The 26,308-nt window shown below is 35.6% G+C and overlaps 1 protein-coding gene across 19 annotated transcripts in view; it reads right to left on the bottom strand.

Annotated features, from left to right (window-relative positions):
* Nucleotides 1–26,308, bottom strand: part of SOX6 (SRY-box transcription factor 6) — a 379,634-nt gene that overhangs the window by 221,529 nt on the left and 131,797 nt on the right. For 14 of the 19 annotated variants that reach the window (XM_030481391.1, XM_030481392.1, XM_030481383.1 and 11 more), the window contains one exon: nt 13,935–14,178. In XM_030481391.1, coding sequence (XP_030337251.1) covers nt 13,935–14,174 — 240 coding nt within the window. In that variant the 5' untranslated portion in view covers nt 14,175–14,178. Of the gene's footprint in view, nt 1–13,934; nt 14,179–17,394; nt 17,497–23,399; nt 23,493–26,308 lie in introns of those variants that run through there. The other 5 variants (XM_030481377.1, XM_030481379.1, XM_030481378.1 and 2 more) reach the window with 2 other exon arrangements.

The raw sequence follows: 26,308 nt of genomic DNA, 5'->3' as shown, positions 1-26,308 counted from the left end.
GAATGAACGTGTTAAGCTTTTACAGTTTCATTTAGTTCCTTAAGAAAGGGCAATACATGTAGCACTAAGAGAAAAAATACAGGCAGGGACAAATTATTCCTGGGTAGATCCTCAGCTGATGGAAAACAACGTAACTTTAAAACTAGAAAAAGAGGCTAATAATGACTGAGGAGCAAGGAACCTGCTTCACAGTTAAAGAAAGCTTATGGTATGTGTCTACCCATGCTCATTCACTGTCCTTTAAATTTAACCGTTTTCTTACAGAATGCAGGCTATAACGATTCTAATATACAAAAGGAGATGTTACTTTCCAGGCTAACATAGACAAGAATGAGCAAAGAAATGAGTTTATAGCAAAACATAAAAACTGTGTTATACAGTCAAAAACACAGAAAGAGAAGTAAAAGGGTTCATCTCCCTTATCAATAAATAACACACAGCATTGGAGTAATAGGCAAAAAAAAAAAAGGGGGGGGGGACATCAAAAAGCAATGAGTAATGCCAATTCTCCTTAGTTTTGTGATATCATCCGACAGTCAAGCCCTTTGTGAACTTCTCTGGCTCAGATTCCTCATTCTCCCAACCATAGACGCAACCTTTGCTCCATCTCTGCTTTCACTCTTTCAGCTAAAAAGAGAACAGATTCTTCAGTTTGCCCTCAAAAACTCAACCATGGGAATTTCTTGCACACTTTCCTTTCCAAAATTGTTATTCTAATTTTTAATAGTACCAGGCCAGGAATGCTAAAAATAGGGGGTTAAAAAAAAAGAGGGGGAGAGGGAGTTGATTATGGTATGTCTAGAAATGCCATCATATGTATTTGATGCCATAAACCAGATTTCCTTTCAAATTAAACAGTAATAATAATAGTGGCAATACATTTAAGAAGTAAGAGATGAATTAATAGTTCTATCAAAAATGACTCTCCAAATGCATAGCATTCCTCACAAACAATAACATTCCTACTACTCTATGAGCTGGATATATCCATCTATAGAGTACTGAAGAAACTTGCACTGGGAAATGGTCCCAGATGAAACAAGGTCTGAAGAAAGGTGGGCTAGAAAACATTAACCATCAGCAACAACAGACATATATCTTTGCTTCAGTATTGTATGGATTAAGCAGTAGCTGTGCAATGTCACAGAAGGAGCAACAGTAACAATGAGCAAGTGTGATAACTAAGAGCTGTGGACTACATAGAAAGTGGCGGTGGCAAATCATCACCAAGCACACTAGTATATGATCAGCGCAACATTACTACCGTTGGAGAAGGAGGCAGAATTTGCTAGTGGTGTTGAAAATGTATTTATTCACTAAGACAGGAAACTAGAAGAAGACACTATTGCATCCCAGCAGTGTCAGCACCCTTACCAACACATTAGGAGTGACAGAGGTTTTGTAAGCACAAAGAGAGGTGACATGGAACAAAAACTTTACCTTCATTTTTTATCTATCAAACATGTAGAATTTTTCATTCTATTCATTTGTATCCATTAAAGAATCAAACATCACAAGGGACAACAATATCTTAGACCAAGCACAGAGCTGAATTTATTCAGTTGCCTTTAGAAAAGGAAGTCTTTGTTAACTTCAATTGTTTCTGAAAACTACTTTGGATTTTTCTTAAAACTTGGTCTAAGTTACAATGGAGATGAAAAAAGCATCTTCTAACATCTTTCAAATTTAAAACTTGAATTTCTATAATACATTTCCTCAATGAATAATTAATATTATATAACATGGCATTTCCTCCTTTGAAGACTATAGTACAAGAGTAACAGTAATTTTAAAGGAGTTTGTTCTCGAGAAAACAATGTCCTCTTACAGTACATGAATCATATCCATCAGACTCAATCCAGGAGTTTTTTCATGCTCTTAGCAAGGAACACTACATCTGTTGTTTAGGCCGGAAACAAGAAGATAAGGCTAATTTGTGGAGCAAGTAGAAATGACTGAATGTTCTTCCTCCTGATAACCTATCCTCTCACTTGTCTGGACGTATACATGGTCCAGCACAATGTTCCTTCACAGCTAAGACTCTCCAAGCCCTGCCTCCATTAGGCAGTACATTCACACTTCTCTTTCAAAAGACTTTCTTTTCAAAAGAAATGCAATGTCCATAATTAAGATGAGACAAGTTTAAACTCCATGCAAATGATGTACATTTATGGAAGGGAGGCAGAATGACAGCCTTTGCAAGAATGAGAATCTGTCCAAATAATTGAGTATTTTATGTTATCAGTTTTGTGGGTAACTAAAATATAGAATAAAAATCAAAGAATAAAAGGCATCTCTAATATTTTTGGTTCTGTTTGGCCCTACAGCTATAGTATTGCGGTCACTAACAGCTAATACATTTGCAGTGTATTATCTGAATTGGCACTCTGAGAAACCCAGCAAGGATAACTTTCTGAGCCCCATCTTTTTCTGAAATCAGAAATGGTTAAAAAGAGTGGCTAAGGATTCAGCAGGAGAACTGCACAAACTGAAAGGCATTCAAGGGATTAAGTGGGCAAATGGAAAAACTGCAGACCAGTCCAGTGTAAATACCTTACCTAATAATAGCAGAACTCAGCTAGAAAAATCTACATCAGCTGCATGTACAATTATCTACAAGAAACAACACCAATTCCCATGAATTCTATTATTCTAGATTAATTTGTGAATAATCCGTAAATAAAAATGTAGCTAAAATGAAACACTGAAAAGGCTTCAGAAGGAATTTTATAGCTATGTAGTCAGAAAAGATATTTTTACTCCTATGTATCTACCATTGGCAGCTTTCTTTTTTATTCCATCCATATGAACTGGTTATATTGACCTCACATGGATAACGGAGTGTTGTCTCAGAGAAGAGGTATATCATCTTGACAAGGTGTTTGTTGGTCCTCTTGCTTTAATGCATACAGTATGTTCACTAGAAAATCTGGAATCCAGAATGGAAAAGTACCACCATGCTTTACTATAGGACGAAAAAATAAATTCATGGTCAGGGAAGGAGAACCTGGTTCTTTTTCAATAATGAAACAGATCCTATCCTTGAGAAGCTTTCACAGAACGAGGAAGCCCCAGTTAATTTGATTTGAAGCAAGGAAAGAACGGATGCTATTAAAGGTATTTTTCATGCTATTTCCAAAACCATGGAAGAAGAGGTAAAGACAAGCAAAATGCCTAGCCAAGATCAGCGAAAATGTTTTCATTTTGCGAACTCCAGCTGAGTAATCCATCAGCCCTGATGACAATCCTTCGCACAAGTCAACTTCTGTCAGCATTATTTTCTCAGATAATAAGAAAATTGGCAAGAAAATATGACTGATATTAATGTCCACTTAACGTATTTGTACACAATCTGGTGCCCAAATTCATCCAGTAGCTACATAATACACCAGATAACTGACACATCCCTGAATTCTCATGTTTAAAATTCATGCATTTCTACTGTAAGATGGCATTTTAAGTCTAAACCTGAAATAGTATCTTCAACACATGACAGTCCCTTTGAGAGGTTCATTTTTCAAGGTGTGCTGTTCCTACTTATTTCGGTGATTTCCATGTAAGGAGGAAAAAAAAGAAAATCTCTTATAATAAGGGAAATAGCAAACAATTAGTCTATGGACAAAAGCTTTAACACAAAGCATACTTCCTTCATCCAACATAGGTGAAATTCAGTCACAGTAAACCCCACACATTTTAAATCTTGACTACATTGGGATTAATTCAATAGTAAAGAAATAGAAGATATTAGAAATCAACATATTAATAAAGTATCAAAATATTATGTCCATCTGAAGCATATTTTACTTGTGTCTTAGGCATAGGTATAGCTTACTACAGATAACATTGCAGAGTGGGTTTCTTCTCAGTTTGATCCAAAGTGACATCTGGTGCAGATTGCTCAGGATCCCATCATACCTTTGCTAGACTTATAAGTGTATCCTTCCACTCACATGCTAATACTGGGCAATTGTAGAACTGTTTATGCCTATACCAGAATACACAAGGGTATTGCACAAGGATTTTTGCCACCACAATGGTGGCATTTCCAGACTAGCCCTTAGTAACTGGCAAACGATAAAATCTGAAGACAGCTTATTGCACAAAATTAGGCACAAATCTGACTGCTTAAGGAACAACATGTATGATTATTTTACATCTTAAGCTTTCTTCTTTGCCTTATCATTGTGTCAGATATAAAAATGGTTAAAGTTGAAGAGGTATTTATTTGAAGATATGACTAAACCAGAAAATCTTACTGCCCAACACCTGAAGGCAGAAATTCAGTCCGGACCACTATTACAGCTTCTTATTATACAGCAGGGGGGAAAAAAAAAAAAGAGTCTATCTTTGAAACATTGAGGTTTCATATCAAGGTAAATAAAGGCATTTTTCCTGCATGTATTTCCTTCTAAGTCCATTAGCATAGACAAGATTCTATTACAGATCATTCGACTGACAATGCTTAGAGTTTTAACTAAATGTGCCTATTATACCAGACTTAATACCTGTATATAGCCATTAAAATTTAAGGATTAGGCTACAAAGTGGACAAAATGGAGAAAAATGAATAAATGTACAGAAGATGGAAAACCTGAAATTAGCAAGGCACGAATAGTAGAATACTATGCATGGTTCACCCAGGGATAGGTAGCCCATGCAGGAAATCATGCATGAAATTTATTTACCCCTAAAACCTGTATCTAACCTCCTACTCATTTGCCAATGAGAAAACATTAATACTTCCAGTGTAATATCATAAAAGCTTTCCTAGACCCTCATCATTTTACAGGGACAGTGAACTTTAATCAATTCCAAGTTTGCTTTGAATATATGTGGTCCAACAACAGTGTCCTTAGTCTCAACAGCTTTCTAGGCTGTCTGATGTAAAAAAGTGGCCCGTGGCCATTCCTTTTAGAGTTGCTGTGAATGGCTCAAGTATAGTTTTGATAGTGGCTTTGATTCTTGGCTCCTTCTTCTGAATGGCCAAAGTACAAAATATGGGGACTGCATTTTGGGCGCTGAGAAGTAACCCTTCAGTTTGGGGACTCTACAACAATGACTGGAGACCTGGCTTGGGACAGCTCTCTCTTTGGGTCCTCATAAGGGTTAAGGAGACACCAACAGTCCCGTGAATTGGATTCTGTAAATAGGGAGCCTTAAATGGGGGAAGTGCATGAGGTTGCAGATTTTAATAAAGAGACATCACAATTCCTTTATGGTGGCATTTATGCTTCATGTAGGGAAGACAGATTCTGTCTCAAAGAAGAAAGCTCTCTGAAGGTGAGAAAAGAGGAAAACTCAGGAACTGAAACTGTGGGCTGTACAAAATGAGGGTCACAGTGTTAGTTACCAATTTAAGAATAACTACTATCAACTTTGATTGAAAGTTAACAACTGCAGTCCTACTCAATAGCCAAAGAGCAAACTGTTTCTGTAAGAGTTCCATTGAAATCACAAGATGAATGGCCAGGAAGAAGTAGAGAGCAAATATTACTAACATAAAATGTGTTAGCTGAATTGGTTATTTCCATGTGGATGAGGCTTTTCTGTTATAAAAGGATATTTATCTGCCTCTGCATTGAATGGGACACATGTAAACACCCCAGGAAAGTTGGATATCCAGAGTGATTTTGATTCCAAGTACTAGAGGCATGCTGGCACTTGGAACTAGTCGGAGTTAACATATAATGAAAGCAAATGCTTACAAAATCATTTCCAATCACTACATTAAATAAGGTTTCCCATTTCGAGGAATTTAATTAAATAGAATTAAGAGAAATTAGAAATCTAAGCGATCATTTCCAATTCTCATCCGATTAAAAAAACCACAAGATTTATTAAGAAAGATTTATTTAAAGCCAAGGCTTGAGAATGACTGCTATGAGCTATTGAGAGAATATCATTTGTAAAGTCTCAGCAAATTATGCTAGTGGGAGGGCAAATGGCAAGTAATGGAATAAAACCTTAAGTCTTTAACTCAGCATTTACTCTGATAAACCTTACACTGATTTTAGTGCCAAAGTATAGGTTGAATACAATCTGCAAAAAACTTGTATTTCATCTTCTATGCACATAAAAACCTCAAGAAGAAACAATACAGGAATAATCACTAGCTCTAAGCCAAGAAATAATATGCTAAATTAAGGAGAAAAAAAAAAAAAGAGAAAAAAAAGAGGAAAATAACTTTAGTTTAGATCAAGGGTTTAAAAATGAAATTATATAATAATCGTAGAATCATAGAATAGTTTGGGTTGGAAGGGACCTTCATAGGTCATCTAGTCCAACCCTGCTGCTATGGGCAGGGACATCTTCATCTAGGTCAGGGCATATGTGATACTAGGATGGTCTTATGAATAGGCCATTGCAAGACTAGGTATCTATTTGGAAAGGAATAGGCAGGTACTTGTTTGATGTAAAATATGACTATCTAATTGCAGTAATCCCTTCATACTCAGTTGTTGGAGCAAAACTAATGAATTCAGGTACACAAACTTTTGGGTAGAGGGATTTCAGAATGTTATAATATTTCAACTATGTGATTTAAACCCTTTTCTTTACAAATGAGCAAATCTGTGAAAAACTTTGGCAGGCATTTTGCCTTATTGCAAATAGAACAGAAATATGACCTCAAAATTCTTAAATACAATGACCAATCACTTCTATATGGCAATCAACTTACCCACAAATGATATGCACAAACTCATGTGTACTTTTGTAAGAGTTAGATGCTAAGGATTTCCTTAGTTATCCAAATGCCATATGTCCTAACATCCAGTGTTTAGGTTTGGTAGTAAATCACAACAATATTGAGACTTTATGCCCTGGACTTCGGTTAAATGCTATTACTAAGAAGAAGTAATGGACCACCATTTACAGAATGAGTATTTAGGCTTATATCTTCATCTAAACTGAAACAGAAGATGCATTGTGATCAGTCCCAGCTGATTAGCACTGTTTGCCTTTTGGGTAAATAAAGACACATATTTTGTGATGTATGCTTCTCAGAAGCTGCCAAATAAAACAAGGATTGTGTGACTTGGGTACTCCAGACCATTTTGTATATATCCAACTTCCTCCTAATAGGTCATCTTAGTTGCCTGACCTATAACTAGATCTACTGTAAATATCAAAATAAAATTCATATTTATGTTTTTAGCAATATCAAATGCACATAGAAATCCTTCTCTGTATATAGTTACATGACATGTATTACATGCTTTATGTTTCCCTTTTAGCATTTGCAGAGGAATGCATGCAGGAAACCAGCCTGCTGCATAGAGTACTTGTATTTCTTTAAGGTAAACACTGATGAAACATTTGGAAGATTGAAATAAAAACAAGACATTTATGAGACATAAAGGTATCACATAAAACTGTTGTGAATTACAATAACATTGGCTGAATCCCAGAACAGATAATCCTTATAAACCTGCAGGAATGTTATAAACTGTATATGAATGTCAGTGATACAGTACATTGAGAGATTCATATTACACTTGGTGCTGTGCAAGTCTCAGTCCCTAGATTTTTCATGGCCTCAAAGATTAAAATAAATACATGTAGTATCTTTCTTTCCTCCATGAAGACATTTTATGTACACAGTTTTATTATGCTGAACAAAGATACCAAAGTCTGTTTTTTCTTGAGCTGTCAAAGTACAAAAGAAATGCAAAAAGTCCTTGCGCAGATGTAGTAAAGTGCTGGATTTTATCTTTTGGCAGGTGCTCAATATGCAGCCCACATAATCACATGTTAATGACTGGAGTGTGTTAATCAGCATGCATACCTGATTCCTTCTTGCCCAAGGAAAGAAAAAAACCAAAAAAACAATTTGGAGCATGTTAATGCTTCTACTTTTGAAAAATTGTATGTCAACATACAGAAGTGAATTTAAAACTTTTCAGAAATCGCTTTATAAAAAATAGGAAATGTTAAAATAACAGAAAGGAGTAAATTTGCTACAGGTATAGATGAACATAAAATACAAGTCTTTTGCAAATAATTCAGGTGATTAATTCTGTTTAAACACAGATCACCCTAGAATATAGGGAAGGGTTTAAAATAGACCGTGCATTTGGAAAAAAAAATGTACAGTGTCAAAATGAATATAATAGAAATATAGCAGGCATGCCAAAAAGAACAATTATTTGATTCTTCTTCAAATAAAGATGATTTTGTATTTCACTACTTCCATTAAGCTCATTACCCTGCACACTTTGGGGTATTTTTTCTTATTATTTTTAATATGAAACATAAACATCTTTTTATGCTAAAGCTAGTAAAACTAGCTTCTTGATCTTTCAAACCTTTAGACATGTGCTTAACATTATAGTTGCTGGTAGTCCTAATAAAGTCAAGTTAAGCACATACCTGAATGCTTTTGAATCAAAAGAACGTGCTTGAAAAAATTACTTCTATCTCTTCTGCAATATATTTCTCATAGGAGTCTATTTTATGGAAAAATAAAATATGATATCATCTGCTTCTTCACACCCTTTAGTTTCAGCCAAAACTTTGTACCCATGCAATTACATATGAAGGTATTTACCTCTTTAGTTAGATAAAAACTCTAATGCACTACCTGGCATGCAGAAATAATATCACAAGCACAATAGAATTGCTTTCGATCATCACAAAACTCAGATTTGTAAATGTAAATAACAGCTGCATGAACAATTTAGCAGATACAGAATTGCCAGAGTTTAGGGCATTTATATTTGATGCATTTTATATGCTCATATCCAGCCTGTAAAGGAACTAAATATAAAATTTCAAAACATATAATTGTATCTATAACTTTTCAGGATTTGAAGCCATGAATTTATGTAACAACAAAGTCACAGTGTTCAGCTTGTGTAAATGTTTTTCCATGATCTTTCCTAAAAACCTGAGTTTATTTTCCTTAAAGGGAAAAACTTTCAGCAAGAGAAGTTAATAACAAGGAGGGGTGGGGGGTGGAGGTAGGCAAAAGGGTTGTGTGTGTTTTATGTAGAGACAATAAGCACTGAAACATTATGACCTTCCGGATACCACCTATTTCTGCCTTTCTGATGCCATCAGTTTTGCTGCTATATAACTATATAAAGTTAAATTTGATACTTGGAGATCTAAAATTATTTTAAAACAGATATATGTGGCATTAAGGGATCTTCACTTTTCCCGCTGCATACATAAATCTGCTGTCAGTACTTCTGAGCTGTACAGGCAGACACAGTGCAAAGGTAGGAAGCGTTTCAATCTTTTGGCAAAAAGTCAAGAAAAGACAGAGACTTGACATAATTATGAAATATATGTCAATGTTGCTATTTGAGATAAAATCGAGTGAGATACATTTCATTTCTAAATCCAAGGGGTCTCTGAATGATGTTACAAAATTATAGGGAAACAAAGCATATATTTGGAGGTAACTAACTTGAATTTAAATATTTATATGTGCCTGGGTTTCCTCATTCCCAGTGAAATAACACCCACCCTTTAGACTTGACTTGCTGCTGTGGTTCCAGGTAACAGTCTCTCACTGCATCATTCCAAGTAACAGCAGAGCAAAAAGAAGTGGATGCCCTCATTCTGTGCACACACATGCTGTCTATATACCCCCTACAGTAGTGGGCAGGTGAGGAACATCGTTGGGGGAAAAAAAGAGTACAGTGACGATCACAGCGATACATCGTCTTGTAGAGCGGTCAACACAGTGCCCGTCAGTTCTTCCAAAACCCTGTCTGTTACCAGATAGTTACATTGGGGTTGGGGATGGAAACAGTTTGCTGCTTCTGGGTGCGGGTGGGGGAATTCTGCATTTTGGAGAAAGATTACAGATTACATTAGCTTAAAGCTGCTCAAATGCATTTTTCACAAGACTCGCAAGTAGCCCTTACAGCCATGGGAAGTCACCATCCTATTCCTCAAAGAAGAGCAGGGCACTTTTCCATCTAATTTTGTATCTTTTTGTTGGCATTGCTTTCTCCTGATACTTCAGAGCAAAAATAAAGAAATCTTCAAAATTTACCTCACAAGATGTGTGAGGCTCTGTATGAAGGTGGGGACCATCCTGGTTCCCCAGTGAACAAAGCACAAATTATGATTCTCCATATTCTCCACTAGTAAATATATTACTGGGATATAACAATTCAGTTACTATTTAACTTAGCAGAAGTAAGTATCGGCTTTCCCCCTTGTCCTCTCTCTCTGTTGCCCCAAGAGAGCCAGGTTTTGGATGCAAACTAAAAATTTTACTCTATTTCTTGCCTGCTACTCACTGTTCATGGGAGAAAGTAAGATACTTTCCTCATTATCTCACTACCACTTTGCCCTCTTTCTTGGAGTTTACTGCAGCAAACAGGTATATCCTTGGTCTAAAATCAATTTTATTTTCTAGTAGGATTACAGGCAGCAATAAATACCCATATGTACAGGTATTTTTATATTAAGTTACACTTAGAAGTATACATATAACTGTTTCAGCTCAGCAATATGAAATTACAGAAATCTTTTGGTTGTTTTATCTTCTCTCCACTGTAACATCAAATTGACTGGTGATACGATACTCACAGTATAAGTCATTACAGGTCTGATGTTACAGTTGCTATACATTGCTGAATCTGTCAAATGAAAAGGGAGCACAAAGGGAATTTCCAAATGCAGCTGCTATTTCTCATTTGTTAAATCCTTTTATTACACCATATAAGTACACAGCTGGGAAATACTATAGAGTGGGAGTTAAAACAAAATATTTTGGCTTCCAGACATTCAGAATACACAAAGGACTCAGTGGAAAGCAATGCCTGATATCAAAGGGAGTGAAAGTTTGAAAACATTTCTAGCCAGTGTGGGTTTTTTTTATGATAATACATGATGTAGTTTCAAGGTATCTTACATTACAGAAAGTGCTGCATACCATAAATGTTAGGAGAAATCTCAATTTTTTTTTCAGTAAAATTGCCCTCCTACAGTATCTTTTCACTTCAGATCTGTACAACCCTTGTACCGTGTTACGATGCATACTGTGTGCTCTCACAAATTCCAGTGAACTGCTTAGCAGTTTTAAGGGCACAAAGGATGCAGGATTGTACCCTTAATTAGATACAACACAAAAGAGAAATTTTTTCCTCCCCATATGTTGACACAGCATTCTTTGAATTTACTATCTTATAACTGGACAATACACATTATTGATGCATTTTAATGACAGCATTACTGTCTTTTCTTTCAGTGTAAATGGTATGAGCAGGTGCTTCTTCAAATCTGTTTTGAAAGGATCCATCTGACAAAGGTCAGAAAGTGCTTACCTTCTGGGGATTTGATTTTATTAAGTAGAAAAGCAGTAACTACCACAGCACCTATCTCAAATTTGCCTGACTCACCTTCTGGAATTTGTCTTTCTGGAAAGAAACTCCTATCCTCCCTTAAAGGAGTATGAAATTGCCTTCATCAGGAAAATTGCGGGTGCCTCTGAATTCTTTCTTAGTAATATTGATGCCTGCTTGGAGACTGAGGTGTTTCAGAGAAACTTTATGCAATTAATAAAGTCTTAAAGGTTTGCTCATGAAGGACATAAGTAAGGGAGAAAAAATGATCAAACAAGTTACCCTAAATGACAGTCCCTCAAGGAGGAAAAAAAAATTGTCGCCACTTCACTGTTGTGATCTAACTAGTCATCTAACCCACCTAAACTGTAAATACACTGGGACCTTGCTCTGCATGTTTTAAGTCTCTTTTGAGTGCAATCAAACAGCATGCCTTGGAACTTCAGTTTTCATTTCTAGCCAAGACTTGTAAACTATACCCAGCTTAGAGCTGGGGGGGGGGGGGAGGGGGGGGTGGAAATCTGTCTGATTTAGCTGAGAGCTACCTAAATAAGGATGACATACACCCAACACCAGATTTAACCCAAGGGAACTGTGGAAATTCCTAAAGATTTTCAGGACATTCATTTACGTATATGACTGAATATTTACTGGAAAAAGGAGAGAGAAAAACAGAGTGCTAAGTCATTCAAGCAAAGTTTATGCACCTGTTCTGAAACATGATAAGCTGGGTATTGATTAATGCCTGTCCAGAGGTACAGCAAGTGTTGACATGATAGTGCAGCATTAAGAAATAAAGCAGAGATTGCACTCTGTTGCTGTAAATGTAAAACCACTTCAGAGCAATACGAATGAGTACAACCAATCATACTGCAGACGGTCTATCATTTTGGCTTAAGTGTTACCCCGCATTCAAGCAACAGCCTGAACCAAAACCAAATGCTTTGGTGGACTCTTAGAAGCTAGGAGTTCCTTTCTTTCTAGGACACAGAGTCATGTTATCAATGTTATTGATGTCCTAAGACTGAAATTCCCAGACTGCACATGCCTCTCTGAATGAATAGAAAAGTAGCTGATGAATTCACAGATTTTTTCCATCAACAAACTTGATCAATCCTTTCTAGTCTGCACCCAGCTTGTCCTCCTGATAACAGAGAAGTTAAAATTACTCTGATGTGCTTATCACATGACGTAGGCAGAAGAGTGACTCTCCATCCAAAATGAGGTTCCATCCAAGAATTCTGCATAGAAATCGTATGTACAACTTACAACCTACCTTGCCAAATTGCCAGCCATTTTTACATCTGAAATTTTGCCTTCTTCATGACAGCTGCCCAAACACCCAGGAATATTTTAGGCCTGACAGAAAGTTATGCACTGGCTTAAATTGTGCATTACAGATTAGGTAGCATCTTCATCTTTCTGGTTTGGTTTGACCTTTTTAATCAATTGGATTTTAAAAAGAAAAAACCTAAACCACTATATTAAGAAAATAGATATTATTGTAGTGTTCTTATTTAATTAATTCCAGGCTTCACACTATGTATGAAGAATCCAGTATCTATGTTGATTAATGAATAAGAATTATTATTTCTAGCCAAATTTAAAATAAGTTCATTATTGCTAGTATTGTCAAAAAAATCTACAATTTTTTTTAACCTTATTGAATGCTGCTGATTCATGCTGAAAAATAAAAATAAAGACCTGCTGAAAAAAACCTGCTCATAGACGTTTAATAAAAATACAAAAGAAATTTTATGAAAAGGCAGGGTATTCTTTTTAAACTAACTGTGTGAATTTAATATCTGTGAAAGTCATTTTATGGAGACTCTGGCTGCTCCACGTACCTTAATTCTGCTCCTGAGGAACACATGCAAGGAAAATAAATTGACTGAGATGTTATGCCCATTCAGTCTTCATTCAGTCTGCCCATTTATTGAAGAGTTTTGGGGATGAAGAGACAGAATTACAACTGTAAAATAATTTAGGCTACTGAAGAGAACACAGATAATAATTCTGACCATTACTAACATCACCTATATACAAACTGGTGATCTAGAGTAGAAGAGTATGACGTAGTTACACATAAACATTTTTCCCCTCCACAAAAAATTGTAATTTCCTATAAATACTGCATGATGTTTATGTCACCTAAAACTCCAGCTTCTTTGTTGTGGTGTGAAGCTATAATATTTTAGATTTGGTGGGTTCCATTTCCGAGACAAGTAAAAAAATACATTCAAGTTTTTTCCTTCAGCACAACACTTTGCAGATGACAAACAGTTGTGAGATACATTCTCCTGTCAGAAATTAATGCGTGAATATATGAGCTAAAAAGGTTATGACATAAATCAAGGTATGAACAAAACCATGATAAATAGATGCATTCCTCTCCGAAGGTGAACTCATCAAATGACCTCATTCATATAGACCTGTATACTTAAGAAGATTATACAATTGTAATTTACAATTACACCATACTGATGTTGATCTATTACCAACAGGGACACTTTAACATTTAAAAAGCTTTACACCCATAAAGGATTGTACTGAACATGTATTTCAAAATGGAAGTGAACAGTCTTTTACAATACTAATTTAGAAAGCCATTGTGAGAACTGTGAAACTCACCATTCTGTGTTGGGCTGAGATTACTCCATCCCACTCAGGATCTTGTTGAATGCTCGTGACCAGAGCTGGTAGCTCCTCAGAGTGAGGTTTGTTGTGCATTACATTATGTAGAGGCAGATGAGAGGTCGCATGCTGATCACTGTTTCCCTCTTCCTTGTCTCGTGATATTAAGTCCTGGGTCATTGTTTCCTCTCCATCAGCTGCACATGCAAACGGAGAGGTAGCCTGCTTGGAAGACATTCTTCTACAAAACGAGAAAAGCAGACAAAAAGAAAACATTGGTGTTAAATAAATAATAAAAAAAGAAGTTCAAAACAGTCCTCTAAACACACCACACTTGCCTGTAACAATTAAAAATGAATTATATGCAGTCAACAATAGTACTTTTAAAAGTATGGGTTTGGGGACCTGGATCAAAAAAACTGAGATACTGTACTCACTGATGCCAAGTCAAGGTCAGGGTTAAGTTATATGATGTCATTCTATTCATTTACATTTGTCAAACAATAGGATTTTCTCCAGCCATAAGAAGATAGTGATCTTATTCGTATTTTCATGTTGATTTTACATAAGAGTTAAAGTCTTTAAATGCTTACTCCCATGAGCAATCTGAAGGTTACTATGTTTACAAGCAAACATTTAGAGAAAAGAGTCCATTAAGTTTTCTTAACAGCATTCCTTGCAAGCAGAAGATGTTTCTACACATTTTTAAATCTATTTCAAAATCTGCTAAATAAGTTCTTCTGCAGTTATTTTAAAGCCGTATCTGCTCTTAACCTGTTTAAAATTTTACCCAGTTTGACCTTTTGGAAAGTGTTTTGAGACATTAATATGAAAAGTGCTCAAAAATGGAATAGATTATTGAATGGACGGATAATATCAGAGTAATCATTTACAGTTTGAACTAAAAATCTAAAATAATTATGTTTCATTTCATATTAGGCACTGAGTACACGATATAGCTCAACAAATTACTTTAAATGACTTAAAAGTGTGATGAATAAATGCATTGATTTATGTTAAATGTCTTTTTCTAATAATGGCCTCTTACTACCATCTCATATGCAAACACAGCTTTCACCACAGTTTCTGCACTTAGATGAAAATATAACTGACTTCTACTCAAAATCTGAAAACACTTTGTTTAAAATTTCTAATAAGATTAACTGCAACTGTTAAAACAATCATTAATAAACCTGAAAGACAGCTAAAATATATTAGCTATTTTCCCAGGTTTTAGTAACTTTAGAATATCCTTGACACTGAAATTTCTGAGAAACTAAGGAGTAAGATCTTCACCTTAATTGCTTTTTAACAATAATTGATTTCATACCATTTCTTTAAAAATGCACAAATCAGTTAACATAGGAAACCACATGAGCATTTTTCAAATTAGCAAATCATTAACTTGCTAGTACTGTTTCTACAGACAAATAAATACTGATTAAAGGGTCTGGAAATCTGAGACTAACAGTTAAATTTACAAATCTGTCACATGCTTTCATGAATATTACAGTGAAGGAAATATCAAGTGCAAAGAAAAATAATTAAGTTAATTCCAATTTAAACATTAGTTTTTATGTAGCAGCCTGTGTTTCACATAGGATTTAACAGCTAATGCTAAATTTCTCACAATTAATGAGGGAGTTCAGATTTAGTATCCTACAGTGAAAAAAAATTAATATAGGATCAACTAATCTAATTATGTACAGTTCAATATGAAAGTATTACAAGCTTTGAAACACATTAAAACACTGATACCTATTTAGAATAACTATTCTGTAAATAGAAATAATCCTGCCTCTTAAACTCGATACTGGTAGGGAAAAAAAGGTTTGTATTTTCTTTAGGGGAGCCTAAGCATAAGTGGGAGTCTAATATCAGTGTTGCCAATAAGCAGAACCGAGGAATTTAAACCGTATATTACATTCTTACTACACTAAAGAATTTGTGTTGATGCTACAGAGAATATGCCAAGAGTTCAGCAACCAGCATCATTGTACGTACTTCAAAAGGTTCTGGTTCATAATTACTATGAGCCAAGATACAATAAAAGGTTTACTTTCCTTTTTCTCATTAAAAGTCATATTAATATAATCACTCACATGAAAATATAAGTCAACACTTTATGCAATTTGAAAACCAGTCATGAAAACTGAAAGTCACAATAAAGGATTTTCGTTTCTTTCACCTTCTCAACAGATCTTATTCTTTCAAACTGAACGAGCTTCTGTGAAAAGCAATAGCTATGGCTGTTTCTTCACCATAAATTAATCATGACACAAAACTAGAAATGAAAATGTCTCTTAAGAATAATTTCAACTACAAACTGCACCAATGAATAATAGTGCACAATCCTAATTAAACACAACTCTGCAGCTGCAAAAATAGGCTGAATCTGTCCAAAGCTATGAGTTGGCTTTAAAGGCTGGTTTGTTAGGGACTGTTTTCTTAAGGAAGGCTGGGCCCTCAGTCTTAATCAGCCAATAAATTATTTCCTGCAATTACATTAAATAGAAAATTATCTTCAAATTGGGAATGTTAATTGAAAATCAAAATTCAGACTGAAGTTTAGAAATTACATGCTGAATATAATTAGTCTAGAAAGGCTTCACCTCTATTTCATAAACAGGCTTTTGGTATTTCCTCAAGTGACCATTCAGTGAAGCTATCCACTGATAATGCATTTTTTCTTTGCCGTGTACACTAATATACTTTCCTCTTATTCATGATGTTTTAAATGCATTTAAATAAAAATCTCTATTCGTGTTCTGGTTTTTAAGTTACTTACATAGAGAAAAGGGGACTCTATTAACCTTAAAAATAATATTCACATAAAGTCACATTCACTAATAACCTCAAGCCACACCAGCAAGTTTTTTCTGTACACTAAAAAAACAGAGAGAGAGCAGGGTTCAAATGTTTTCTAGCTCCTCTTACGCCTTTCCTTCACTGCTGCATTATGATCAGACACATTTTCATACTGTACTTAGTTACCTGTAGTCCTGGAGCCTGAAAAGAAAGCAAGCACAGGCAGACCTCCCAGGGCACTTGCTCTCCTCATGATATAATTTTTAGGGCTGTGTTTCATTTATATTTTCCCCTAAACCTTTGCTAAAATAGTAAAGTTTAGTGCATTAATTATGGTCAGAGGCCAGCACTTCATGGTACTTTTCAGGTTTTTTGGTTGCTAGATTTTAAACATTGTGGTAAAAGGGACAGAGATGTAGGACCCTGCTAGATGAAGCCCCCCACCTTCTTTTCCCAGCACAATCATTAACTCAGTCAACATACCTCATGTGTACACGTCTTCTGAGGGTGCCAGTTTATGCACCGAATATTGATTATGCCTGGGTTTATAATTAGCAAAAACAAAGTAAATATAAACTCTGTGACTGCGTGTTAACCAGTCAATTACTACATGCTGGGTTTTTTTTACTCGTTACCTGTTTGGTTTTACTTAAATGGGAGAATTCTGTACACAGATCTCCACCAAGTCCAAAGGCAGAGATTGGTAAATGACTCCAACATCTCATCAAATTCAAAGGGAGAAGAATCTGCCCTGTTTGAGTAGTTTATATTTATGATAACATTAAACAATAGAACAGGTTGATGTGCTAAAATGCTTTGATGTTAAACCATGAGTACGAATAGCAGTCAAATTTTAAGCCATAATAACTTCCCAATTTTACATTTAAAATATTCAAAATGCATTTGCTAAATCCCTCGTGAGAGGGGGGGAAAAATAATTAATATTCATAATAAATAAGGCTTGTAAAAGGTATCAGAAATTTCCTATCAGAAATTTCCATTATAATTTATTTTATTTTTTCTATTACCAATTAAATTCACTGAAATGATTTTAAAAAAAGTTTCTGATAAAAAATATCTCCCTAGTTATAACCCCTGCAAACAGGGGTTTACAATGGAAGTGCTGACACAACCCTAACTACAGCAGCGCAAATGGTGCCGCTATAATACACAAAATCAAGTTCTATTATTCTAAACTATCCTCGCTCGGGGGGTTTTCTTTACTGTGCTCCCAGACAAACTGCTGAAGCATGAAAAATTTAAATGCAATCAAGTGGGTCCAATTCTACTTTACTAGAACAAGTGTCTACAGTGGTACAATCTTAAAAGAAGATGCAACAGATTTGTTTGGTGCTTTTCTTTCTTTTCTTTTTTAGCTGTTTATTTATAATACTGTGCAGTGGAGATAAAATAAGAGAGGAAATTACACTCACATTATATCAGTATATTGATTACACAGCACACAATCAGAAAGAAAACTACATTGTGAAATTGTTGCTTTGGTTAAATTGACAGATTAGCTGAACACAGCAATCAGTAAAGGTGGAAAATATACCTAACGGGAATGAAAAAAATTTGAAAAGGGCCCTAACTATCTGAAGTCCTATCACTTACTCAACTTTGAGAATTAAATAAACCTTGATTTGGTTTTTCCAGACCTAGAATAAATTCTATCTCATTTTAAACTCATGACAGAAAAAGGGCAGGATCATTTATCAAAACCTCAATAAAGCTGAGGAATTGAACCCCAATTTCAGTCAGTCTTGATACCAAGGTAGTAAAGCTAAAATTGAACTGCTAAGGGTTTTTTACCTACATAAAATGACAGTCCTAAACAGCTCCATGTGCTATATATCTGACATGATTTTTTATTTTAATCCAGAGAAGAAATTCTCTCTGCTGTAATAAAGACTGCCAGTCAGATTCTCAAAACATTAGTTTTCCTTTTTTTCCGCAGTCTGTGTTATACCCTTCTAAATACAAATACTAATACTTCAGGGGGTTAGGTTCTTTTCTTGTCTAAGGCTCTTCTATGGCCTCAAATTCTTCAAACGATATCTTTCTTCTTTTTCGAAACAATTAGATGAAATGAAATGCTTCCAAAGCCTAAAATCTTCCACCCTGCTGACTGCTCAAATTAAACGTTACAGTGGAAGACCTGGAGTTGTAGCTGCTAGACACTTCAGAAACAAGCCACAAAGAATTAACACAGATAACAACAGTGTGATAGCCCAGACACTATTTTAAAAACATATAAACTAAGGAATAACAATGAGATATTTGACAAAGTAGACTTCTAGTTGGCTGGAGACTCTAGCTTCTGCTCTGCTCCACCCTAACAAAGCATTCATAAACCTAAAGGCATGTCTACACTGCAGGCATATAAATGATTGCTTTGTAATGCTGAGATATCCAAACTAATTTTAAACAAGCTCATTTCTGATAGCACTCCAACTACAGTAGTGTGGTACTCAGATGGACTAATTCATCCTGCTTTAGTGACTACAGTATAGACATAACCCAGGTGTACAGCTCCAACAGTAGATTGGAATCAGATTAGATTAGAAATATATTCGCTTACAGAGCTTTTATGAACAGTCTCCATTCCTTTTTCCCAAAGTGCCAGATTAAAGTACTTAAGTACATGACTAACTGTAAGTATGCAAGCAGTCCACTAATTTCAAACTGAACTATCCAGTTTCAAAAAGTTAAGCACATGCCTAAGTGCTCTGGTGACTCCAGAACTAAACAAATTAAGAGAAACCATTTTCAGTAGCACTCATAATCATTTAAATATTTCCTTCTAAGCTTTTATGCTAACCTGTCGTTCACGAAAAGTAAAACTCAGCCACATCATCTTATCCCTCCTCACCTTCTAAAAGAGCAACAAACGTTTATACTCCTCCCATAATATTAAGCATGACTTACAGGACTGTCCCTTACAAATTAGCACTCAGCTTCGCGATAAATTAATGGCACTGTATACTTTTTTTTGCTCATGCTGCCCACAGTGTCCTCCTCTTTCATAGCTGTGGCACACATTATCGCTTGGTGGCCCTGTGTCTTTTATGGGTTCTCAAGCCCCTTCTGAAACTCAAGAGCATCCTTTATGCAATCTATTTTGCAGTGTGAGTTTACCTGTGCCAGTACAGGCCTGATGTAGAACAGGGTACACTGACATAGCAGCACAGAATTTACTGGAACAACTTACTTATTTCTAGCTGGAAACCAGTTTAACATGGTTTAAACATTCAGGAAAACTGGTCTTTATTTTTTCTGTATGAAGATACCAGTTACAGTAGTGTTCAGATAGCCTTCAAGAAAAACGAAAATGCTTTGCCAATAGCCAAAATAGTTTGCAGCTCTGCCCCTACAAAACAATGTTATGTAGGCAGAACTCACTAATGTAATTCATTGTAAATCTAATGCCATAATGTGTCAGCCATTTTAGAATAAACAGTTATTTCCTAAAATTATGAACTGTCATATCTGTTTTCAAGGAGCCTTAGTAAGACAAATGAACACTTCGTAACAGATTCCCTTCTCCTGAGGTCCCACACCCCAACACAAATCCCTGTGCACAAGACCTGTATAAACTGACAAGGCAGCGATAGGAGAGAATCTCCCAGTTTTTGTTCTTGGCTTTGGCTCTGAGTCACAGCAAGACCTTAGGCCAATCAGTTCAACTCCCTCAATCTCTTCCTTGGCTTCATTTTGAAGGAACGCTACAAGAATTAGTTACATACGGATCATAAACAGCTCTGCAAGATTAAAGAGTTTACGGTAGTTGCAAAAATCACCTTGGAAATAAAAGGCAGGGGGGAGGGTGAAAGCAAATATGATTCAAGAAATGACAGCTATAATGTTAACTGAGCACTCAAAGCTGTAGCTGAAATAAGCATCAAGCTAAGCAATACACCCACCCCTTCCAAGATACACACTCAGCTTTTCTTGCATTTGTTTTTCCAATACAGACAAATCACACTTCTGCTAATAGATATGAATCCAAATCACAAAGTTGGACTTCAGATTCAGACTTCCTCAAAGCTCAGAGGGTTTGCAACAGTCATTATAGTATTTTTCATCTGTAATCAAATAATGTGAGAGCTAAACAGTTCCTTGGAATTTTTTGGAAAGCCTTTCTCTTACATTCTGCCATTATAGTGACCTTCTAAGCTGTGCAGTCACAGTAAACTATGAGGGTTAGGGCACGAGTTCCTGCCTATTTATCTAGTTGTCAAAAATATTAAAATGGATGCAGCAAACCAGCCTCTCAGACCCTGGTGACTTTTCAATGGAAATCCAAACTGTTCAGCTGGATTCAAAAAATCCCAGAAATACAACTTGCCTTTCTAGTAGGTTAAATGTTCTATTCTCTTTATTCACTACCAGAAAATTTCACTGAAAATGCCTAAGGTGAACTCCTTCTGAATGCAGTAAAAGGCAGTGAAAGAATAGTCATTTAGCACCTGGGATGTGCTCATCTTCAGTCACTGTAGTTAATATTTTCTATAGTTTATATTTAGCTGACAATATTGCTGTCACTTTATTTAAACAGCTTGAGGCTGTTCTTTGGACTGGAGCTCATATGCCCTGGAATGCTTTGACTCATGAATTGTTTCTCCTGATAATGTTACATCACGTAACCATCTCTTTTTAATTGGTTGGTATTAGCTTCGCAGTGATGGCTGCCTTTAAAGCCCTATGACTACACCATGTGTCTCTGGATATCCAATTTCTTACTGTTGGAAAAAGAAACAAGGCAGTACTGACTTTGAGCTATCTTCACCAATAACTATGGGAACAAGAGTGAGCTTGCCAAGAATTTATCCATGAGCAACTTACTTATTAGGATTTGGTTTTTTAGGCAGCAAGTAACAGAATATACAATATAAATAAAAGTAATCATTAACAATAAAATTTAAAAACAATGGTTACTATAAATAAGCATTAATTCACATATTTTTATGGAATAGAATGACTTAGTTGTTTAGCTCAATGATCATGTAAATGGTTTTGATAAAGGATGCCTAAAAAAAACTAAGAGAAATTTATTTTAGCGTGTTTAGACTTTGAGTTGAGACTTTATACAAAAGACAAGAATATATTTTTTTTTCCCCTTACAAAGCTAGTTAACAACTTGTTCCAATAACTAAGAATCTTCCTGACTACACTTAAACCTGATGGGCATAAGTTCCTGAGAGGGTCATTAAATCATTTCAATACTCTATGAGGTACATACTCCAGTGGTAAGACACAGTATTCTTACATTTTTCTTCCTCCTACACCTAACTTTCAGGAGGTGCTTAAGATTCCATGTAATGAGTTAAAGAGTTAATTTTCAATCCTACAGGTGTGAAAACAAGAGGTCATGTGCCATTTCTCTGCACCTCCTAATTCAGAGCAGAAATATTTTAAGTCAGTTTCTCTCCCTTCTTCCCTCATTCTCCTCCCTCCTCTCCATATTTTTGATTCTCATTTCTAAGTCAGACAGAGCACCTCAGTAGAGAGCAAAAAGAAATATCAATTTCAGGCTCACCTGTAGCCAGTTGCACTAAACCACCTAATTAGTACCTCCATGTAACATGAAACAATGCCTCTGCAGCTCAGTTACGAATTGTCTTTTTAATAAAAACCTTATACTACAAGCCTAACAACATTTCTAGCAGGGAAAATAGTTCTGATTCCATAGAGGTTACACAAGCATCAAAGCACTTAAATATAGGTGCCAAACCACATTGCCAGGAGCTTTTAGTACTGTGAGGTAGTTACCTGACAGGTTGGTGTATATAAAATTACTTGTTTCTTCAACTGAAGACAATCAAATTGTCACCTTCCATTGTAATAATGCATAACTAGGGATCAGCAAAGTGCCAACATAATTACCGGGAGGAAAACAAAACATAACAAAAACATAAAATCTAAATTTCTCTAAAGGGTAAACACATCCATCTGGCTATTCACAAAGAAAAAAAAAAAAAAAAGAGGAGGGATTTTATTTTTACTAGCAAATATCCTGGTGTTATTTAGCAATAAGACTTATGTGCCTTTCATTAAGTGAAAAAGACAAACAGCTAAAGAAAGTGATTCATGAAATACTAAAAATAAACACAGGTCAGAACCATGCAGGGATGTTACTTGTACACATTTAAAGTACCGTAAGTGTCATCAGAGATGCTGGGACAAACATATGTATCTGCACTCTTGTTATTCTAAATTCATATATGTGAGGACTCTTGAAAATTAATTCTAGCTGGCACATGGTGTACTTTGGCATGTATGTACGTATGACGTGCCACTTTTATTTGTTTATTTAAATGATTTCACTCTAAGAACCGAAAATGAAGCTTGAACTGCAGACTGCCTCAGAACTGGGACTTTCAGGATATTAAAAACCTGAGGAAAATCTTTGAAGAGGGTAATCCGAATACATGAGAACTACCATTTTCACCATTTATTTCTTCAGGTTATTCAGCAAGTAGCCTGTTCAGGGGTGAAATTTGCATTTTGGTGATGCAGAGATCTCATAAACAGAAATTGCGTTTTATACCTACAGTAGCTCTGAGCATCTTATAAACTATTAGAGTATCCTAGGTGGGATACCTACTTGAAAAAATATTTTCATCTGGTTCACAGAAATGAAGCTAAACCTACATTCTTTTTGAAAAACTTGCATTGTTGAGTGATATTGTGGATTGCCTTTCCTGCATAAGTGTTTCAGTCACTATTGATGCATACACGAAGTTCTTGTACATTTATTGATGTAAGCGCACATCACCTTCACGTACTCTTTAAAGTTGCACCTGTGCTGGAGGAGTTACAAAAGAAGAGGGAAAAGCAAAATATGCAAAGCCAAGAATGTGTCTTTGACATCAGTTTTTCCCTGAAGGTATATTCAAGAATGGCAGTAAGGGATGAATGGCCTTTTTCCACACTGCACAACTGCTCTAGAGCCAGATATAATCCTAACCTTTGCAGATAAAGCAGCCATAAGGACTGCTTAAATATGTTGTTAGCCTTGCAGAAAAGGTTAAGGAAAAGATGCAGGGTCCGCATAACAGGGAACACCACCTCCCTCTTGTCTCAAGCTTTGTATCACCAGGAACCCAGGTGCAGCTCTGCAAGGCTGGGCTTTCCATGTACAACCTGCTCACAGGCTCCAGCCATTGATGCTTGCTCTCATGCACTACCCTGTATCATACAACACAGCACTTTCTTTTCCACTGTACGAGAACATTGATACGCCCTAGCAGATATTCCTAATTGTGACACTGTTTCAAGGGACTAAGCAGCAAATTTAGGAGGACAGACTGAGATATGGGTCAGTGGGAGCAGAGGGAGAAAGGAAGGTAGCAAAGAGCCACAACAATTTTAAAGTCATGAGCATTTTGATCAGATAAATCAAAACTAGGCAAAATGACCCACTTCCTGCCACTTCGAGAAATTCTAATTTTCTTTTAGAGTCCTTACAAAGGACTTGCTTTTACAAGGCAGCATTGTGCACTATATTTCTCCATTTTGAACTAGGCTTACACAATATGATCCTTACATATGTGCACAATAGGAACCCTAAAATGTGTTTACAGACCCCTGCAGGAACCACCTCATTTACCAGTGAGCTGCAGCTACTACTTGGATAAAGGACAGAGCAGTCTGCAGCAGCATACTGTTCAGAAAAAGATTACAGGGATACTATGCCTAGCTGACACTACCCAGGATTTTTTTCATCAATATCCCAGTTTGACTGGCAATGTGGCCAAGAACAAAAATGCAACAATTTCTCTCTTTCTCCCCCCAAGCCCTTCACTACTTGGGCTGTGCAAGTTTTCATGGGAGGGAGTAGATGAGGTCCTTTTTTCTTAATGTTAATTTGCTTCTATATGAAAATATCAAAACAAAAGATAAACAATTGCAGCAGTCTAAGTATTCAAATAAAGTAAAACAAAACATTATCTCCTCTATTAATTAAGCTAATCAGTTGCCATTAAGAGCAATTTAAAGTTCAATCTATCAAGACTTTGAACCTCCTATCCTTTCACAAGATCTACAGATGAAATGTTTACTGATTTTAACTGCCTTTAAAAAAAATATTAAAATAATTCAGACATTTTTATTCATAGTCTTATTCTTAGTATGACATACTTAACAAGTATTTTCATTGTTGTTTAGTAAAACAAACAAAAAACCAAGATCACTGATATTAACCAGTGTCTAAATGCAAGTTTTGTATTTTTAAGGAATTCATTAAGGTATCTGGACTTGGCACTGAAAAGAACCAGAGAACATTAAAAAGAGATTTTCACAGGTAAAATTGCTATTGTTTCATCATTCAGGTTGAAGAGCTCAAGCAGCGTGCAGTCTCTGCATCTAGCACTCTGAAACTGCATCAACTGCAAAGGAAACTACAAACTCTCCCTGTCTTTTGGTTTCAGTTCTGCAAAGTACAACAAAATTGTTAGCAAGAAATGATTTGCAATAACTGAGGACTCTCAACTACCTCTTTTTTCATGGAAAAGTGTGGCATACAGCATCGAGCTCTAACAAGGAGAAGGAAACGTGCAGCAAAATGACTCAGAAGGGTAAAGGTGAAGAGTGACCAGGCTCTGAATTGCTCCACGTTTCCAAGTGCTCAAAGTTCCGTGTTGGTATTTTTAAATGTGTCAAAGAACATTACAAAGCACAACTATCAGAATACAAAGAAAAACATAAAGCAGCACACAAACCAAAGGCCCAGACAAACGAAAGTATCACCAAATAATTAGAAAGTAAAAAACCCCAAATGTCTAAAATGCAATCTTAAAATATTGTCAGTGGTTTTAAATATTTTTACCATTCCCACTTAAACTCCTCACAAGTTATTTTAGCTAAAATACTAAAATATTCTATTATAACTTGTGATGCAGTATGTTTATCATTGAAATACACAGTGTTTTGTTGTGATTTTCATCTCTGACCCATTTTTTTCCTACATTTTAAGGATAAAACATATGATCTGCATTTGTAAAGAAGTCTTGTCTTCTCAAACAGTGTCAATTTTTGCTCACGCAAAAATTTTGTAACAATTTCCCACTTATGTTTATTGGTAATAATTCATAATAGACAAGCAAAACAGTACATAATATGTGCAGCCTATTACTCCTAAAAACAGTTTCATTTTCTCATGGGCATTTCTTGAGAGCTCTATTATTAATTTCAAAAGCATTGCCATAAAGAACATGCAGTTTTACAGGCATATTTAGCTGGTATGGCTATCATCTCTTCCATTAACCATCAATGAGACAGTCCAGTGTCTGTGGTTCTAAACCAAATATGAATAGAATTGAAAAGAAATGTATCTTTTAATGTAGTAATTATGACACAGACATCAAACCATTGCAGACTTTTGAGTATAGGTCAGATCCTCAGACACTGAAAGTCAGAGCAGCTGTACTAAGGTTAATTGAATGCTCTTTATTCAGTTGAAGATATACCCTTAATTTTCTTGGCATGAAAAAATTAAATTGGGTCCTTTTGCAATATGAAATTTCTGTGTTTTCAGTGAAAAACTGACTACCATTACATTA

This window comes from Strigops habroptila, chromosome 4 (assembly GCF_004027225.2).
Source record: "Strigops habroptila isolate Jane chromosome 4, bStrHab1.2.pri, whole genome shotgun sequence".
NCBI lineage: Eukaryota > Metazoa > Chordata > Aves > Psittaciformes > Psittacidae > Strigops > Strigops habroptila.
Note: the sequence above shows the minus strand (reverse complement) of the source record. Positions and strands in the feature narration are given on the sequence as shown.